Source organism: Dipteris shenzhenensis, chromosome 16 (assembly GCF_047967505.1).
Source record: "Dipteris shenzhenensis isolate YYH24624 ecotype China chromosome 16, Dip_SZ_1.0, whole genome shotgun sequence".
Lineage (NCBI taxonomy): Eukaryota > Viridiplantae > Streptophyta > Polypodiopsida > Gleicheniales > Dipteridaceae > Dipteris > Dipteris shenzhenensis.
The window spans coordinates 29148052-29169427 of NC_141611.1; the positions used below are offsets into that span (position 1 = coordinate 29148052).

General features: G+C 45.9%; 1 protein-coding gene across 1 annotated transcript in view; it reads right to left on the minus strand.

Moving 5' to 3' along the window:
* Positions 1-21376, minus strand: part of SOX (sulfite oxidase) — a 44243-nt gene that overhangs the window by 15080 nt on the left and 7787 nt on the right. Inside the window, exons 2-6 of the mRNA XM_087387174.1 lie at positions 11060-11175; positions 10845-10907; positions 10711-10747; positions 10522-10603; positions 10122-10240 (exon numbers count right to left, since the gene is read on the minus strand). Of these exons, the coding sequence (XP_087243300.1) occupies positions 10122-10240; positions 10522-10603; positions 10711-10747; positions 10845-10907; positions 11060-11175 (417 nt within the window). The remainder of the gene's footprint in view (positions 1-10121; positions 10241-10521; positions 10604-10710; positions 10748-10844; positions 10908-11059; positions 11176-21376) is intronic.

Consider the following 21376-nt stretch of genomic DNA (forward strand, 5'->3'; position numbering starts at 1 on the left):
TTCAGATCACCGTGGATAGAGCTTCCCCTTCTACAAGTGCGGGAGTGCTTTACCCAGTTGACTTCCCTCCTCTTGATAGGAGGCATTTTTCCCAGGAGGGGGATATCTCCGCTACCAGGTCGCGTAGGGCTTTTCATCTGGCCTCTTCCTCTCGCCGATGAGGATTGTCAATTGGAACGTTCAAGGCCTCGGAGGTGTATCTCAACGCCACCATAGGCAGCTGATTCATAACCAACTTCATCCAGGTGTTACTGGGGGCCCCATTGATATTCTCATGATTCAGGAACACAAACTGGATGTCAGGGATTGTGCCAAGTCGGGTAAGCTTATCTTAGAGCATACTTTTTTGTCACCCGCCTTGGGCACCAAGGGAGGTACTTGCATTTCTGTTTCTTCTTCGATGCTACCCTTGGTGATTGGACATGGGATCATAGTTCCCTCTAGAGCTCAGTGGATCATTCTTTTGATTGGTGGGCGTAAGGTTGGTTTCTTAAACTTTTATGCCCCCAATTCAAGAGGAGACCATGTCCTTCTATGGAAGGAGCTGCTTTCTTGGTCATGCATTGCAGAGTCTTGGATCATTGGGGGTGAATTCAACATGGTTAAAATGCCCACAAACAAAAGAGGAGGTAGGGAACGTGGTATCCATTCCCTAAGAGAGAGCAGCCTGGGATGCCTTCCTTTTTTGGTCGGTGGCAAAGATGCAAGGCATGATGATGCTTTCCACACCCAACCACAGTCACTCCTGTTTTCTTGGCCGAATAGGAGGTTGAAGATGCCTATCCATGCACGGATTGATAGATTTTATGTGGATGATTGGGCTCTGGATAGAGATGGGACGGTATGCATCACATCTAGGGTATCCACTTAGTTGTTCTGAGGCAGTGTTGTGGACTTGGGTATCTCACATGCACGATAGGCAGATTTTTCTGTCAGATATGGCTGCAGCCCTATCAGATATTAGTGACTTTTATCATTTAGTTGCTCATATCTGGAGAGGTGAGATCTTGAGGCGAGAGATAGGTATCCGCCAGCAGTTCGCTGCTCTCTTTAGAGGGAAGAGCAAAAGAGTCCTACAGATGCTTGAATTCAGGAGCGCCTTGCTGCAGCAAGGGCTTAGCAGCAATCATTGTTAGATCAAAGAGCAGAGTATGCCTTCATGCCAGAGAGTCATTTTGGACTCAGACGGGAGGTAGGGTCAACAAGTAGTCCTTCTCTACTCTTGGCCCTAGACATAGTAAGGAGAGCGTTTCACGGCTTGTTGACTCAGACGGAGTTTTACAGACACATCCAGATGCCGTCTTGCAGGTAGCCACAGACTTCTATGCCTCCATTCTTACAGCAGATCTTGACACACAGGCCAGAGATGATGCGCGAGTTGTTATTTGGCAGCACTTAAAGAGTTTAGGACTGCTCTCTCCGCCCTTCACAGGGGCAAGTGCCCTGGTTTAGATGGGCTTACACCCTCTTTCTTTATTTCTTTTGGGATCAGATTGGGGATCACATTACTCAACCCTGCAGGGCATTTGGGATTGGGGTGAGATGCTAGACTCACTTACGGAGGGCCTCATTCATCTTATCCCAAAAGCGAGATGTAGGAATTTAGTGTCTTAGAGGAGACCGATCACTTTGTACAATATCTTAGCAAAAGCAATCAGCCTACGTCTGCAACCCTTTCTTCCAGATCTTATACATGATACACAGACCGGATTTGTGCATGGCAGGAGCATCTTCGATAACATCTTCTCATTTTGGGAGGCTTCTGATTGGGCCATGCATAATGGCCATAGGCTTGCCATTCTACTCCTGGACTTTGAGAAAGCTTATGACAGAGTAGACTGGGGCTTTCTAGAGGGTACCCTCGCTTGCTTTGGATTCACACATGCATGGATCAGAGGGGTGTCAGCTCTCTACAGATCAGTTCATAGCCAGGTTCTCATTGGTAGAGTCAGGGGAGATAGGTTTCATATTACCAGATCGGTCCTTCAAGGATGCCCTTTAGCCCCATTTCTCTTTTTATTTGTGGCCGAAGCTATGAGCTATTACCTTAGAGATCACATTTCCTCCACTCTTTGCTCACTTCATGCAATAGCTTCATCTGATTCCCTCAGCATCTCTTGAAGCTGCTTAAATAAAACCATGCACAGGGTGGTAGCACGCAGGCTATTGGATCATGCAATCATCTATGATAGGGGTATGGCAGACCATGCATTGGATAGCAGGATAGCATCCGATTTAACTATTTCGGCTGTCAATACCACAGTCTTGCTCTGTACATGATGAAGTTTCTTCTTGGTTGCTTCCTCCCTCATCCTAAGGCTGAAGATGTTCAGGACAGCCTTGGATTTGTTTTGCACTGCAGCAAGAGGGGCTCATATTAATTGGAACAAATCCAATGGCTTTTGGATGAGTGATGAGGATACTCTAGACTGGGGGATTGACATAAGATTCACCTGGATTCAAAGGAGTGTTTCCATTAGGTATCTAGGATGCCAAGTTGGGGTGGGAATCTCTCCAGCAAAGCAGTTTGCTCCCGTGTTGGAGAGCATCAGGAGGAAACTCATTTTTTTGGAGTTCTGCTAGACTTGACCTTGCATCCAGAGTAGTGGTTGTGAACCAGGTATTATTGCCTACTGCCTGGTTCATTTGCTCATGTTAGTGCAGATCTAGAGGTTGTATATCTCAACTCATGAGACCTATCAGGAACTTCCTCTGGAGTGGATTAGATGGCACTTAGATGTTGTGCCAGGGTAGCTTGGGAGACCCTCATTCTCCCCACAATGGAAGGAGGTCTCAATATTATTGATCCAAACTTGCAGTGTATGGCCTTGCTCTGCAAGTTTGTAGTGAGAGGATTGATGCCTAGGCAAGAGCCTTGGAAAGATTTTTTCTTACATAGCATTTAGTCTTGTACACCTTCTCACGGGGGAGATTGGATGGATAGCTCGAGATAGATTTTTACTTCAGTCCATCTTAGATCTCCCTTTCCCCTCTCATGGCTGCCATTCTGAAAGCTTGGGGCAGCTTCAGATGCACTTTTCGGAGAGTTCCACCCTCCTCTCGCAAAAGAAATAGACAGGCAGCCAGTCATGTGGAATGACTCTATTTTGGATGAGCATAGCAGATCACTAGGTGTGTCACATTATATGCAGTGGTCTAGATGGGAGAGGGGACCTGCTTCCACAGTAGGTATCTGGAAGGCTTTCAAGAAGCTTCCAGAGGATCAGAGACTCTCATCAGTTGCCATGACATTTCAGCTTAGCAGTAGAGGTTGGAGGCCCTCCAGAGTAGTTTTCGGATTTCTACAGAGGTACATAAAAACTTTTGGAGGAGGCTCTAGAAATCCCTCAGGAATAGAAAGATCACTCTCCTCTTTTGGATTTCTATGCATGGAGGAGCAGTTGAGTCAGTTCAGCATTGCCTCTGGGAGTGCAAACAAGCAAGGACGATCTGGAAGGGTGTTGCTAGGATTTTTAGCATATTTCATAGAGCACCCTTCTTCATGACTTCGGGATCAGTGGCATGGTTATCTCTTACTGGTCCTCAGCTCTTTTTCGAGGGACATGACTCAGAGTCAGCCTTCATTATATGACGACACTTTGTGGAGTCTTGTTCTGCCCAGGATGTTCCCTTCAATCCTTTCAGAGCTGCTCATGCCTTGTGGACACCCTATGGGAGATTCTGGCTAGCATTGCAGCTTGGCATATTTGGAGGGCCAGATATACAGAGGCCATGGAGGGTTCCCAGGTTCACCCCTCCCAGTTTATGGCTAGTATATGGACGGACACTATACACACATTGGTGGCCATCTCGGAGAGCATGTAGGGATCCTCCAGAGCAGCTACTGCCAAGAGAGGTACTTTTTTCAGAGTTTGGAGAGGATCTCCTTTCTTCTCTGAGTCTCCTTCAGGGTTGAGGTGGCACTTTCAGCCTCCACCTTGGATTTTTGTTAGCTCGTTTTGAGGTGGTTTTTTTTCTCATGCATGGCATGATGTACTCCCGCATTTAAGCTTGCTCTTGCGGTTTTCATTCATAAGTAATGAAGTTATCTTTTTGAAAAAAAACCCATTTTGCGAGGCCGTGCGTGTGCACCTCAAAGAGAGAGAGAGAGAGTATTAGGGTTAGAGAGAATGTAGACGACACGAGATGGGGTCCATGTACCCACTGAGGGCCCCCTTTCCCAAATAGGAAATAATTTTCTTTATACTTGGAGAACTGCAAAAATGCAAATAACGCTCCTTCAGAAGGCACGGAATGAAACCAGCCTCCACGCCAACAAGAGGGTAGTGAAACAACTAACCAGTCATAAGCCTTCACACTAATATATTCAGCAAACACTTCAAATGCAGATTGGGGGAGCTAGCGTGCTCCTACTCAAATACGAGGACATAGACTAGCCCCAAAGCCTTGGCGCCCCTTTCGGTATTTCTTTATTAATTGAAGAGTCCAACAAATAGAGTAGACACTGAGTACAAACTCACTCGCATTCAGTGCGATTCCCACTCTCAGTAGGCATCAAAATCACAAACATTAGCCCTGCAGGGCTCTGCTCTCACACCCATGTGACCATAGGCATCCATTTTAAGTGCAAACACCTGCATTAAACCTGGGAGCTAAACCTAGGAGCTGTTACTAGCAGCCCATGCAGGACCACACACTCCCCACACAACCACAAGTGTCCACTAACTCGCTGGAATACCCAAACAATGGGTGAAAGCATGACTGATCTGCCCACGATGCTCGGAAGCATGAACTTACTCTGCAAGCATTCAATGTGAATCATCCTACCAAGCAAGACCCTCCAAAAACACAGCCCACTGCTCATGGGCAATCACTAGAAGGCATGAGTGCGAAACTCTCCAGAGGTCAACTCAGGAATTGGAATCACATGGGCTGCAGTGACAGCGAGCAGAACCCTCTTCCCTGAAGAAGAGGTTGTTGCATTGCTGTCTACTCCTCAGGTGGATGTTTCTTCTCAAGGAAGAGGCCCTGACGCTGAGGTAGAAATGCAGGGTTGACATCCTGAAGGTTGCTGCTGTACATAACTGTTTTTTTCCTATATATATATCTGTAAATATGCTTGCTCACATCAAATGCTTTACATTAAATGTTCAGGGGATGTGCAACAGTAGGAAATGGAAATCTGTGTGGCTGTATATCAATCGATTTCAGCCTAATATAGTGGCATTACAAGAACACAATTAACATGCCTATGCAGAAAAGACCAGTCATTACTGCGGCTATGATATCTTTTATGCTGGGGAGCACTCTTTCTCAGGTGTAGTCATTCTGATTAAACATGAGCTTCAGCCAATTATTGCTTTAAATGATAATCAAGGCAGATGGATTATTCTTCAATGCACCATTCAAGGCGAGGTGTTTGAATTTGCTTTTGTATATGCACCTCAATCTTCTCGGGATAGAAGTGCAATTTGGGATGCTATGCAACGATATCCATGGAGACATCATGCCTTCATATGTGGGGATTTCAATAATGCTCTGCAACAGGGTGACAATACCAAAATGTGGGTTGACTATGCCTTTGTGCATTCAGATCATGCACCGTTATGGTTGAGGCTATCTTTTCATGATATGCCAGATGACAGACTACCTCAAAGGCGACATCTGATTGTGAACAATAGCTATTTGCAGCATGTGCTTTCAAGGCAATGGTTACTGAAGCATATCAATCTCTGTCTTCTCAAAGCCACTTTGATATTGATAATGCATGGGATTCTTTTGTTTCCAAAATGCAAGTTGTAATTAGAGGTTATGGCAAGTCTTACATGAAGACTCTGAGGGAGACTCAATGCATGTCCTGCCAAGCTGAAAGTCCTTCCATTCAGCCACTCTGGCAGCAGTCCATACCAAATGCAAATGAGTGGGTGTAGTACAGCCTGTACAACCTCACTATTCCCTGCAGCACATGGCCATCAAGCCGTCTGTACTACAGCAAAAAAACCCCTCCTGTACAGCCCGTGCATTGATTGCTGCTTTATTCCATACAGCCAGCTCCAAAATCATGCCACATGGTGGCCCACGTCTTGGTTTGCCCCCAAGGCGTTAATTTGCCCCTAGGCCACCTTTAGTGGGACCTTTTTTTAAAACCTCACCAATGACCGACTTTAATTTCTAAGGTTCTTTGGGCCCCTCTTGGCCCTAGACCTCTCATTTACCCCCATTTACCCCCCAAGGCACAATTCCCTAGGGGAAGAACTTGCACATCCTCACCCCATGACCTTGCCAACTAGATTCCTAGGGTCGGGCCCACATGCAAGTACAAAAGTCACGCCGTCGTGACATGGAATGCAACTCCGAGGATGACCCTTTGACACTGAGAGCTGACCCACGAATGCCTAAGAAACAACCCAATCTCGACCAAGGCCAACGCTGCCCACACCATAGATGTAGACCATTGTGCAAGGCTATTAAAGAGGCTTGTGCTGTCCCCGGGCATGCACCGGAGCTGAGTGAGTGAGAAAGATGGAGGACGGAATCTGAGAGATTTGGAGCTTGAGAAAACTGTGTGAAGCTGAGAGAGAGCTGAGTCATAAGAGCTGAAAAGAGAGCTGTGCAAACTATAAAAGAAAACTGCAAAGAGTTCATGAAACAACCACCAAACCTCCCTCCGTTTGCTGGTCCAAATCCCTGCTGAAGTGCCGCATATACCTCCCAAGGTCAGGCTGAACTGAGCTGCTATGGTTTGCTGCTGTTCAGGGTCAGATCTGGAGGGCACAGGGACTGCTCGTAGGGCTGGAGATGAACTGAGGAAGGCTGGGAGCTGAGTGAGTGAAAAGGGGGGCCAAGGGCCCCTTATATAGGGCTTCGGGCCATTTCAGGAAGGCTGCCTATCCAAGGTGCCTCTCTTGCCCTCCATCCACAAGGTGTGCATAAAAATTCACCAAGGGGAAAATCAATCACCCCCTAGGGCTATAAAGGACGCCTTGCATTCTTTGCAGCTCTCCTCCTATTGTCTTGGCTGGCCTCCTGGCTAGAGTCCATTTACATTGAGCCTCCTCTCTTCTCTTTTGGAGCTTCTAATGTCCTCACCACTACCACTTGGAGCTCCTTCCAATGCTGCTATCTCTTCCATCCTTAAGCAGAAAACATTTTCTCACATGGGCGACAACAGTCCTCATTTAGCAGAGCCAACCCTCTGCTCAATTTGCAGCCAAAAAGCCAACTCTGCTCAGTTTTGGAGGCCAACTCTACTTATTTTATTTGATACATTGACTTTCAAGTTTGTCCCATACATTGTTTTGGTCTTCATAGGACGTTAATACACTTTTCTTTCTTTCTCTCTCATTACAGATCAACACACACCTGGATTGGGCTCAACAATATGGCCACACCAACGAGGGTAGACAGATGTTATTACCTACCTTGTTTGGCCTCTATATTGACGAGCTTGAGACAATGATGCAGACACAGGGGGGGGTAGGTTTGCTCTCTTGCAGGCACGCTCATACGGATATTGCTTTACGCAGATGACGTGGCTCTCTTGTCTTCCTCAGCAGAGGGGCTCCAGAGACACCTTAACGCACTACAGTCCTTTTGTGAGTCTCATGATTTGAAGGTCAACCTGGGTAAAACCAAGGTTATGATCTTCAATACATCTCGAGCCATCATGCGCCAGGAGCACTTTGCATTCGATGGGTCACCTGTTGAGGTAGTTTCATCATACGCTTATCTTGGGGTTGTCTTTTCCGGACCCATCTTCACTATGAGACCCATGACGCAAGCACGCTTGAGCAGAGGATATGCTTCATTGGCCAGACTAGAGAGGCAGTGCTTCCGCTCTCACTTTCAAGATCCACGGACCAAAGGGTTGCTTTTTGACTCTTTGGTCTGTTCAATGGGGATGTATGGCAGTCCATGCTGGGGGCCAAACTTGTCGGATACAGAGTGGGCCAGGGTGGACTGTATTCATGTAAATTTTTTGTAATGTTTTAAAGATTTTCAATGGTAAAAATTAAAGATAAACACAAATTCTTAGGCCCACACCACAACCTTGACGACATGGCCCACACCACAACCTTGACGACATGGTAGTCCTTGGCCCCTGTGCTCACAAGGCACGGGAGCTAGATGGGACCACTCTAAGCGTCAAGTTTTTGGACTCTCTCAAAGAGAGCTAGTTATACCATCGTAGTTGTCCTCATGGCAACCTTAAACCTATGGATATATTATTTTCATACAGTTATTCCTATGGCAAGATGGAAGATCCTACAAGTATTAAGCGTAAGCATGGGTTGATAGGAGGAAGAGAGAAGAGGGAAACTTACCAAAGCTAAGCGATGGAGGGGAAGAAGAGGAAAAGTGTCATAGAAGAGAGGAAAGATTAGTGAAAGGAGGAAAAAGACGAGAAAGAAATGTCGTTGAAAAATCACGGATGATCTGTGGTAAGCCATAGGTTCCTCACCAAATCATTCGGGTGGAGTTTGGGTCACCTCCATTACAGCTAGATGCTGCATTTCAGGTCATCACGTATCTGTACCGAGTCAGGGAGTATGGGGATTACACCTCTCGGCGTAGTAGGCTACCATGGCTAGCATTGTTCTCTTCTATGGCACTTGCAGCAAGAGGGGACCAGAGGTGCTGGTATGCACGCACAGAGAGATGGTTTGAGGGACTAGGGCTCCACATGGACAGACTACCTCCCTTCTAGCACAGCATGGATACTCTATTCTCTCCCCTCCTATCACACGAGGTCAACCAGGTTATTCGTGAGGATCTATTACAGCTACACACATTCCAGACCTGGCCGGGCCCGAGTGATCTTCCAGTGAAACTAGGCTTCTACACAGATCACTTCTTACATATCACAGCGGAGGGTTTCATTGACCCACCAGGTACACACAGATTTACTTACCCCACTCACTGAGGATCTCTCTTGGGCAGTTCCAGGTCTCTTCACATAGACTTCGTATCGAGAGCGACACACAGGAGCACTTCATCTTTAGGTGTCCGGTTTACTATGAAATCAGCGGACGTTTCTATTGCCTCTTTAGAGACAACTATGGGATTTTGGCCCGATTCATCTCCTACCAGACCAACGATGTTTGGCAAGTTTCGTTCATGAGGCACTCAGACACCACAAGAGGATACTTTGAGCACGAAGACAGGAGCAGACTTTTTCCTTGGCTGATCCCTCTCAGAGCTCTATCACTGAGTTTTTCCAGCCAGATCACATGGACACCCATGGGACGAGGCCTCAACATGATCGTGACTCAGAGCATGTGACCCACAGCTCAGACAGAGGGTTGACACTCAGATCACACTTGGGGACATCCCCTCCCTATTTAGAGTCGGGTCCCGCCCGACGGGGGTCATAGTAGCCCTGTTAGATGCAGAGCTATGACCAAGAGGCATGCCAGCGCTGCACCTTTGAGTGGCCGACAGCAGTCTATCGCTGATTTCATGCCCCCATTGCCTCATCCACCCTGATCTCCTGATGGTGATGATGATGAGATAGTCGACTACCGACATGACTATGTTGTACTTAGGATTTAGTACTGACATTCTGCATTTTTTGCATTTGCATTGGTGTGGATGCTCGTTTGGTAGCTCCACCACCACAGCTTGTTTGTACCAGGTTTTTCACAGTCTCATAGACCCATCGGTCTTCCGAAGACTTTAATAAACTTTCTTTCTTTCTTTCTTTTCTCATCATCCATGAAGCTTGCTGTCGGGGGATGGCCGCTTAGTATGCTGATGTAATTTGACCATATGCACTAACCTAACAAAGTCAAAATGCAGATCTATGGAGCGTTAGGAGAATGACATATTACACTAGCAGTCTTAGATCTCAAATTAGATTTGAGCTCCCATGCAAGGTAGAAAGCTCACAGTTCAAATTAGATTCACACCCATCCTTAAGTGTTCACCCTCACAGTCATTCCAGGTTGGCTTGTTTGTTGTCAATCTAGCCGGTTATCATAATTATATGCTTAAACAGTTCTAAGTTTGCATTATGAACAGGCCAGAATTCTAGCTTTATCATTAATATCATCCTTTGCATCACATTTTGATGTGTGCATCCATGGCGATCCTAGACCATAAGAATAATTTAGAAGACGAACAATAAAAGGAAAATTTTTTCCATACAGACTAGAACTTACCTTACATGCATCAACACTGACAAACTCCACATGCTTTCCACCAGCAATGGTGCTTTTTGCAAAATTAGGTATGCCTGCCATCTCTAAAATATCTGACAGGCGTGCCCCTCCCCATATACCTGCCACAGTATTTGCTTCTTTAAAATTATAGTACTGAAAGAAGGTCATGGCATCCATTCCACTCCAATTCTGTCTCAGCCTGACGCACCCTAAGCAAATATAAATTATCTTTCCCCCACAGACAAACTCTTTAATTGAGGTCAGCACATCCTTTCCTTGTAGAAATCTGGTAACCAAGAGACAACATCATCATGCACTTTAGAATGCTTCCATGTCTTTTCAACATGTCTTGCTGAGGGACGATCACAGAGACAAAAATTCTTTTAAAAAGAGATAATACCATTTCCAAGAGCTGCAATACCCCATCCCACACCTCTCACTTTCCTTGTTTGACTCATGGCCGTTCTTCTATTACCTGCACACTGCATATTTCGTCTCCTCTAATAGTCCACTCCAATAAAAATGCAGCAGTTTCAATGCAAATCTAAGGCCAGGCTGGACTTCTGCATTTTCATTGATCATTACTGACCTGCAAAGTGGCCACCACGGTATGTTTGGGCGCCTTCCTGTACTCATAGGAACACTTGTACGCTTTACTTCCTGAGGATGCAAAAGATGTGCTGAAAGAGTAGAATGGAATAGAAGAGCAGACCTGCCCCTCACCTTATAGTCTCCATCGATAAGGCCAACGGATTTGGAACCAACCCTCCAACCTCTAGACGATACCTGGAAAGCAAAAATTAAAATAAAAGGCAACTTATCTGAGTCTTAAAAAGTGGCAGTACTGTTGGGACAGATGAAAAATTTTGATTGAGAATATACCCTTAACTTTGCAAATTGTACTTTACAGAAGATAAATAAAGAGAGAATTCAAATACAATGAATAGTCTTTGACTACTGGAGCAGGACCATGATTTCTCTTGTAGAACATATCAATCGGAGTCACATAAGATGCTACCAATTGAGATGGGGGGGGCTCTGCGTTGAAGGGTTCCTGCTCAGAGCAGAAGAATGTAAACAGACATCAGAGAAATAAACAAAACCAGACCCAGCATTTTGAAGAAAGAAGAGAAAGAGACGCGGGGGGGAGGGGGGATTTACACACTTTTTAAAAATAAAAAAATAAAAAGTGAAATCTTTATATTTCTCAGTGGGAAACCTCAAAAGAGGTAAAAACCCACCAATAAGTACAAGGAAAAAGTTTTACAAGTAAAACCTCAGAGCAAAAGTCCTGAGGTAGCCAAGTTAAAAAGTTACATATCAAGTTGGAGGAGAATCAAACACAACATCCTCCAGCTTCAAATTGTTGCTCTGTCTGTACAGTTCCCGTCCGTACACTCCCCCGCTGTGCCCCCGCTGTCCAACCCATCTTCCGTACAGCTGTCGTCAGCTGTACGGATTTCCGTACCACAGCCCTCCATTTCGTCGCCCGTACAGTTTCCTTTGCAGCTTCCGTCCCTTCCAGACCCATCCGTACAGGCTTTTGTCACTACTGTACGGCCGTCCGTACAGGCTGTACGGAAGACTGTACAGTCCGTACAGTTTCCTGCGCAGCCTCCTCCCTCTTTCGTTTTCTCCGCTTCGGCACCTATTTCTGCCCCTGCTCCTACTCGCGTGTTTCGTCGCCGAAAGCATGGTGGTCTGCCTACCTTTCCTCTCACCAAATTGGCGAAGCTGGATGGTTCTGATGGCCCTTCCTCTTCTCTCCAGCTGGATCTTCTTCGCAAATTGTGCTCTACCTCTGTCACAGAAGTTCTATCACACAAGTTCCCTCGTCGAGTTTCCCACTTGTCTGCTCTTTGGATTCTGCCCTTTTGGTCTCTGGTCTTCGAAAGGCTCAACAACTTGGAGTCTGCCTCTACTTCATGGGCAGGGTTTTATCTTCAGTTCAGCTCCGTCTTTGGGCTGATGTTGCAGTGGGTCCGGATCATATTTCTTCCTTTGTTTTCTTAGGCAAAGGATTTTACTATGCCCAGTGCTCTTCAACTGAGGTGGTAGAGCGCCTAGTAAATGATGCTGGTGTTCCTGGAGCGGGTTTCTTTGCTTATGTTATGCCCTGGGATCCACTTTTTGATCCTTCTGCCACACTCCTCACTCACTGTCCGGTTTGGATTACTCTCAAAGCACTACCTGTGCCTCTTCTTCAACATCTTTCAACTCTTGCAGCTTTTTTGGGAAGGCCTCTCCATGTTCCGAGACAGGAGTTCTTGCAAGCCTCTCGTGATGTTCGTCTTTGCATTCTGTGGGACATGACGCAGTCCGTGCCATCTACTTTGGATCTTGATTTGGGATTTGCTCATCCGATGCGCATCAGGCTCCATTTTGCATCTTTTCCCACTGCATGTTATCGGTGCCGACAGGTTGGCCATTTTGCACGTGCTTGCCCTTCTATATCCAGGCCCATACCACCTGCTCCTTTTTCAGCTGTCAAGGATACTCTCCCTTCTCCTCCAGTTTCTGCCATGGCTTCTTTGGTGAAGTCATCTACTGCTCCGAAGCACTACTAGAGGAAAGTTGATAAATCATAGGTCAATCTTTCTCTTGCTGAAAAAGCTCAAGATTGCACTCTTGTTGAGCACCATTAGTTTCCTTCTCCTCAGGATACGGATGTAACCCTTGCAGAGGGCAAATTACAGGATGCGATGCATGCTATCTCTCAGGATATTGCCCCTGCTCCTATTCAGACTGATCCCCCGAATGAAGTTCAAATGCAGAACCCTATTTCATCGGATGTAGCCTCTTCATCGGAAGATACGGATGTTGAGTTAGCTCCTACGCTTTTGATGCCTGTTTCAGAGTCTTCTTCTGTCAGGGATACAGAAGTAACTTTTTTACTGGAATCTTTCCATCCCATGTTACAACAGATTTTTGACCCTTTGATTCAAAAATTCCGGGGGTTAACACACACACACGCGCGCGCGTACATTTTGTAGATGTATGTATATCCCCCCAGTGCACCCCTCTTTTCCTCTCCTTACTTTTCTCTTATATATCGATGGAAGAGAGGGAGAGAGAGAGAGAAAGAAAGAAAAATGTATTAACATCCGAGGGAGGAATCGCGGGCCTATGGGACAAAAGTGCAGAAACAAAGTAAACTCATACAAGCCACAGTGGGTTGGAGCAAAGGGCTTGCTAAGGCCCTCGCTGAGTACTAGAAAACACATAAACTGAAATAGTAATGTAGTATATCATATCAAGTCAGGCCAAAAAAGCCAAATAGTGTGTAACATGAGTGAGGCATGTCATGTCAAGCGCTCAGGGCTAATGCTCCAAGAACATGATCTGGCTCCATGTATCCAGGCTCCATGATAGCTCTTTGGTGTGACAAAAAGAGCTCATGTATATGCATCTATCGAGCTGTCTGGCGTTGTGGTGGGGGGCGTGGTCTCCTCAATCTCTGGATCCAATGGGCTATGTCAAGTGTAATGCCACGGCTCTGTCGGTCACCTCTGAGAAGAGCTGAGATAGGTCGAACCTCAATCGTGTGTGCTCTGGTCTCCTGTCGCATGTGAGATCCCCGTGACCCTCGTCCAGTAGCGGTGTCGTGTCGACTCCCTCTACTGACCCATCTATCTCTCATGTTAGCTAGCTCCTCCTCCTCTGCTCCCGAGTGCCCCGGAGTTGACTCAAATGCATAGAAGTCGGTAACCTGCCTCTGCGCTCGGTGTCCTATGACGTGGTGGTTGCATCATGCTGCTCTCTGATCCGTCGCAGTAGTGTCTCTCTGTATCTCCACATCTCCATCAAGTAGAGCCCAATATAAACCTGATCCTGGAAGTGGATCAGTCGTGAGAGTGGGCCAAACCCTTGTCCCTCCTGAAAAAGGCAATGGTAGCGCCCTCAATCTTGTAGTAGGCGGGACACATACAAAGAAAGTGCTCCTCGGTCTCGACCTGACCCATCGTGCATAGCATACAAGTCCGCTGCTCTCTGGGTATGCCTGCAGCTCTCCCTGCCTCAATCCTCAGCTAATGGGAGGAGACTCGCCCTGTCCAATGGCAATCCTCAGTGCATGTGAGACTCCTCTGTCCTCAAGATACTGGGGTCTGATGATGAGGCCATCCTCCGATACTCTCAAGAAATGGTCATAGTAGAGTTGGGTCTTGGTGGGGAACTCTTGGTCCCCCCCCCAAGTCCGAAGTGTGTGAAGCTGGAGAAGGTCTAATCGTATGATGCGGTTAATCTCATCTCGCGGAATCAGCTCCGGGGGTGCATCCATGCTATACTGAAAAGGAGAGAACCTGTCGATGCATGCTATACTGAAAAGGAGAGAACCTGTCCATCTGAATGCCATGACTGGCAAACCAAGCAAAGACGCGTGCATGCCATGCTATATCAAACCCACTCTTTGCCAGTCGGATAGAGGATTCCAATGCCAGTCTCGGTAGCCTCTCACGAGGTAGGTCCCAGACTCTATGGAGAAAGGTCACTGTTTGAAAGGTGGCATCGATCTGAAGAGGGGTCATCGCAAACTTTGCCTGTACTATCTGATGGGGGACTGAGGGCTTGCTACGAATCATCCTGGATCCCATGGTTATATATAGCCGCTCAAATCTCTTCCACTCTACTGCTGAAATATCACACCCCCAGAACGGTGCTACATACATGGCAGTTGGTCTCACTAGGGTGTCGAAAAGCTAGCACTTCGTCGGTGGGTCCTGGAAGTGCGCCTGGAAACACTATCGCTCTAGCCGGGCAAGAGCACCATATCCTCGTGTGAGGCGTGCTCGAGCTACATGGATCATCGTGAAGATTGGCCCAGTGAAAATTGCACCCAAATATGTGTAGGACTGCACAATCTCTACTGGCTAACCTCGGTGCGTGAAGCTATGTCGATGGAGCACTGGGTATGAGTTGTTGAAGATCATAATTTTGGTCTTCCCTAGGTTAACTGTCAGACCTCTCTCTGTGCAGAACTCCTCGAGGGCCTCCAAATGTCTCTGTAAACTCTCTCCCGAGGACGACAAGAGGACAATGTCATCCGCATATAGTAGTATCGGTTCCAGCAAATCAGCCAAGGGTGGCCCCTTGCCTCCCAAGCGGTCTATGAAGGATGTGATCTCATCAATGTAGAGGCCGAAGAGAGTCGGTGAGAGGGGGCATCCCTGTTTCACCCCAATCGTGCTCTCCACCCAGCCTAACGGACTCATATAGGCTCATCAGCCCCCAAATCAGAACCTCTAAGATCTGCATCTCCTGGAGTCTCTTGATCATGCGGGATCGTGGGACAGTATCGAAAGCCTTCCGAAAGTCTACAAAGCAGGCATAGACTTTCTGACGCCTTGACCTCGCCTCCTCAATGATAGCCCTCAGTGTGAAGATGTGGTCTAGGGTGGAATGCTGTCTCCAAAATCCTGCTTGTCCTAGGGCACGTTGCCCATGTGCCTCTGTGTGACTGCTAATCTCTCTCTCTAGTACATATCCATAGAGAGAGAGAGAGAGCTTATTAAAGTCTTTGGAAGACCAAAGAGTCTATGAGACTAAAAGAAACCCGATACAATGAGCTGGGGGCCGGAGCCTCTAAGTGACTATGGTGCTCATTTGGAAGCTAGCAGAAATGTCAAGCTTAAGAAGGGATCAGCTAAGTGTGAGGCTGCTGCGGCAGCATAAAACCTGTTGATAAACCGAACCTTACGGAGGAAGCCATCAATGCGTTGGTGCCATACCCTTGGGACCGTACAAAGTTTTCTTTATTTTGCGCACCTGTGTACCTGTACCCAAAAAATGAAATCCCTCCAACTGATCCACGTGAACTTCTTCCTTGAGGTTACCATTTAGAAACATACATGTCAAGTCCATCTAAAAAATAGACCATCCTAAATGGGCAGCCAAGGCTATGATTGTTTGTATGATCGCCATTCATGCTGTTGGGCTATGGCTTGCTCTGACGACTACTTCTCCTCTTTCTACTGAATAGCCAATTTGGGTGTGGATGGAGATACTAATTGAGCTTCATGGGCTGCCAACTCCGGATAGGGCTCCATCTCCTCAAAGACAACATCCCCCCTTCTCAAGAATTGTATCTTTTCTATATCAAAGAGCCATTTTCCTTTTGACTCCTCGGTAGACCCAGCAAATGCGCACTTCTTGCTCTCGGAATCTAGCTTCTTCCTATCAAATTACATACATGAACAAATGCCTTAGAACCGAAAACTCTCAAATGCAAAATGATAGGCTTCTTACCATGGTAGGCTTCATGTGGGGTCATATCCTCAACCTCCTTGGTCTTTGTTCTGTTCAAGATGATGAAGCTACATGAACTGCCTCAACCTAGCAGGCCTTAGGAAGGTTCTTTCCCTCAGCATCATTAGCCCCGGCTATGGTGAGTTGTCTCTTGATCCAATTCTTCTACAAAAAGCATCAAACGCTTTTTAAGTGAAGTCCCCCTATTGTTAATGCAAAACGCTTTTACTTCTTTCTTGAACTCTTCCTCCACATATGCTCTCCATTCCTTGATCTTGTCAAAGGCTTGTGGCCTCTTAGCGAGACACAAAACCCAAATCATACGGCTAAAATTATCAATGAAGATCAATAAATAACGTGACGGAGACATTCGTTTGCAAAATGTCGGAATGAACCAACTCTAGTGGAGCATTCACCTTGGATGTGGCCTCCTTCGATAATGGTTCTTTGTGTTTCTTGCCCTCCATGCAAACCTCACAGACTCCCTTAACATTTTCTGTTTGTCTAAGTCCATCCACCATACCTCCCTTCTGCATCTCTGACAAGGTACCATACTTGCAGTCATGCCATAGTCGAGAGCTATTTGTGTTCCCATAATTATCAATGCATTAATCCTTTACGAACCATCTTCTTCAACTCCTCTTGCCAAGATCTCTTCAGCCTCCTTTGGTTTGACTAGGACCTCTTGAGCTTGAGCTCCACCTTCATCCTATTCCTAGTCATCTCACTCACAAAAAGTAAGTTCTTGCAAAGATCAGGTACGTAGAGTACATTAGAGATTGCCTTCTCAATGAGTCAGTGAGGATGAAAGGAATACTTCTTATGCCCTTCATCACAGGACATGTCCGGTTGTCTCCCATGGTCATCTTTGAGTCCAAATGTGCCCCATAGCTTTGCAACACCTTTTCAGGTGGACACATGTCGTGATGCCACATAGTCAACATCCAGCCTTCTTTGTTTTCAGTCATGGCATGTGCGGAATAATGCTCAATGACTATGAACATTCTCCCTGATTCAAACTTAGTCTCTTCCTTGGGCTTGTCTTCCCTCTTCCTCTTCTGATCTGGTTTCTTCTTCCTACAATCTTTCGCAAAGTGGCCAAGTTTTTTGTAGTAGAAATACTTCTTTTTATTCTTATCTCCACCATCATCCAATCTTTCGCTCTTGGAATCCTCTTTGAATTTTCCTTGCTGGAGCTGCCCTTGTCTTTTCCCCTTGTTAGAAAGGCCTTGTTGTTGTTGTTCTCGTACAGTTTCTCTTGGGCTTCTCCCTACAACAACAAGAGACCAAGCTCTTTGAATGTGAGAGGCCTAGTCCTCTCTACTACCATCATAGTGGTAATGAAGCTTTGAAAATTCTTGGAAGCATCCCAAGAACCACCAGTGATAGCTGGCTTGAGTCAACTTTATCGCCGCCTGCCACCTGCCGCCGATCCTTCACCACCTTCGCTGGTTTTGGAGGGATCGTATCCTTGACGAGTTGTTCGTCTCATTCAAATCCTTTAAAATGGTCCAAGCCTCACTGGATGTATCCGCATTTTAGATGTGGGTATTGCATAATCCATTGTAGCCCCTAATGATCATTGACAAAGCTTGCGCATCTTTGTGCTCCCACTCTTCATCAACATCCTGATCCACAACGACTATCACCTTCCTTGAAGCATCCTTGACACCCACGAACTTCAATTATGTTCCCGTTGTCACCTTGACATCCATGGACTTATGTTTTATTCTTGTTGTCACCTTCCACAAATTCCTAGTGACGTTCAAGATGTGATAGTTTGACCCATCCAACCTTCCCACATCTCCTAAATTTGGAAAGCACACAGACCGAGATTAGACTATGCTGTAGCAACCACGTACATCTTACTCGAATCGGGCTCGCCTTAAAACTTGGAGGGACTTCTTCTTTCAAAGTGAATACAAATTTCTGACTGATGGCTCTAATACCATGTTAGAAATAGAGGCCTGAATGTTTGAAGCTTTGACACAACGGATAGATCTAGGAGACTTTCCAAAAACTAAGAGATGCATCACACACTGCACCCTCACTCAGAAAAGCACAACAGAAAACACAGAAGGAGAACTCAGACTTGTATTCATCCACAAGCATGGGAAAACAACTCAGAGGAGAGTGAAACAGCTGGCAAAGATGTTGGGTAAAACAACAATCACGGATGAAAGGAAGTTGTATGCTCAAATACTCCTTATTCTGCATTGCCTGTGATTCAGTGTGGCTGATGGAGGTGCCCCTTTATATAGGAGAGGAAGGCCTAGCTGACACAACCCTAGAGCTCCTGAAATCCCAGACCTGCAAACAAGCACAAAGAAACAACCATAGAAACAACATAGAAGGATGCAGGCTAGCTCACTACCCAACCATGACGTCCGCGAGAACAGGACTCGCGAAACGAGGATGTCCCCTCTAAGCCACAAGTTGATCTGCTAGCACATCTCCCAACCAATTCCCAACCAGCCTAGCGTCCCATAGCACCAGGTGGCGCTCGAGAGCCTTGGAACTACTGCTGGGCCTTGGGCTACACTAGGAAGCAGGCACACGTCCGCGGCATGATCCAAGATCTAGACCGACAAGGAAGAAATAGACTTGCTCTAAGTTGCTCACGAAAGCTGAACCCTTGGGCTCCTTATATAGGCTCGAGCCCAGTATGCCCAAAATAGTGGAAATCATAATTCAAAACCCTGATCCATCTGTGCCCTTGCAACTCAATCTGAGAATCGCTTGCCTATCCCCAAGCCACCCTAGGCTTCCTAAGCTAGTCTTGTGCACCTAAAACACACATCAGATACGGTCCATGCACATGACACTAGCACCCCCCTTAAAAATGGTTGAGCCAGCAAGAGAATTGCCTGACCCGCCTGCTGAACTAGACTTGCTGTCGACCCTAACTGCTCCTGCCTCCAACTTGCTACTCTAGTTGTGCTACTGCCAGGCCTATAAATAGGCCCTGGCAATGCTGTACTGTCCTGCTGCCATACAGCCTGCTTCCACGTACTGCCGACATCTCCACACTCTCATAGATATTGTGCAAAGGTTGTTGAAGGTGGCCTAAACTTATCCTAGTCTCACATGGGGGCTCACAGTTGCGTTAGTGACAATTTGCCAACACCGTGTCTTATGGTAGGCTGCATGAGTCCGTTAGTCAATGACTATACTCACATCCACATAACCATGAGTATAACATTCATGTATGGGCTTGATTTGGGATCTTTGGGATGAGGTCCTTAGCTAGCCCATGGTAATCTGTACTGAGGGTGAGTTGTAGTCCCCCGGGGTTTGGATGAAGCATCCTCACGTAGGTGGAAGAAATGCTCTTTGCAAAGCCCATTGTGATCCCAAGGGATGCAGAAATCCTCAAACCATAGAAATATCCCCGCAATAATTAATGCTGGCTGAATCTAGAGCACAAACTTAAAAAACTAACAAGGAAGAAACAGCAAGAGAAGTTTGGCACGAAGTGAATCTGCAAAAGCAAGGCGGAAGGCTGCCTAGAACAAATCACAATTTATCCAAGACAAGCAAAAAGTGGGTGCATGAGTCCGTTAGTCAATGACTATACTCATATCCACATAACCATGAGTATAACATTCATGTATGGGCTTGATTTGGGATCTTTGGGATGAGGTCCTTAGCTAGCCCATGGTAATCTGTACTGAGGTGGAGTTGTAGTCCCTCGGGGTTTTGATGAAGCATCCTCACGTAGGTGGAAGAAATGCTCTTTGCAGAGCCCATTGTGATCCCTAGGGATGCAGAAATCCTCAAACCATAGAAATATTCCCGCAATAATTAACGCTGGCTGAATCTAGAGCACAAACTCAAAAAAACTAACAAGGAAGAAACAGCAAGAGAAGTTTGGCACGAAGTGAAACTGCAAAAGCAAGGCGGAAGGCTAGAACAAATCACAATTTATCCAAGACAAGCAAAAAGTGGGTGCCCCTAAACATGCACAAGTTGTGGATGCAAGAAACTGTTGACTGAATTTGCCACGGGAGCAACAAATCAAATCACCTGAAAACACCAACAGGATGACTATGAGGGATTCACAATATGCTAGGGAGTAGCAATTCACACTCGGGCATAGGTGGACGTCAAACAACAAAAAGATGGATGGTCTCTCAAGAGCAAGCTCCGAACTTCACAAAACAACATGTAAGAATGAACGAAAAGAAACAAACAAACATACAACCCCCAATCTAAACACATAAAGGTTAGAAAATTAAAAGTAAACTAGAAAGCTAAAATAGCTTTTATTTTGATTATAGTAATTACATGTCAATTCACAAATAATTCTAACCTAATAGGTTGGGAGTAGAATGATTAATATTCAATCGAAGTAGTATTTTTATCTTTGGTAAAATTTATAATCCCCAAGACTCCTCTATCCATGCGTACATTAATTGGACATTTCGGCCTAGCACAATTTCACATTCAACTTAACCTAAGCTTGCAAAGGCTATATCCCAAGCTAGACAACTCAGTTTTGACCCAAACTGAAACTAATGATTACGACTCATCATGTGTTATCTAATGTACATGTAAGTGGTAGGTTTTAAATTGAATACACTCAAAGGTTATTAGTTCTAGAGATATTACACCCAACTCTTGGTTTCCCTTGGTGAAATCGCAATTGCAGTTTTATGCTTCTAACAAATCGCAATTTAGCTGAAGCATGCAAATTCCTAAAAATCTGATCCAAGAAATGCAAAAATCCTCAAACTATACAAATATAACAATCAGTGTTGGCTAAATCTAGAACACAAAGTAGGAGAATTGTCCTTTACAGTTGCGGGATGAGGAAAAACCGCAAGAGAAGTCTGGCACAAAGTGAATCGGCAAGAGGCTGCCTACTAGGTGCAACTTCCTGGATGCACGAAGAGTCCCATCTTTTGGAAATGGGGACCGATGCATTTTCCTCAATAAGCAGCCCTCACATCCATGTTTTGTAATTGCATACATGGGTGGGAGATCTACCACCATTTCCTTTGAATGCATCT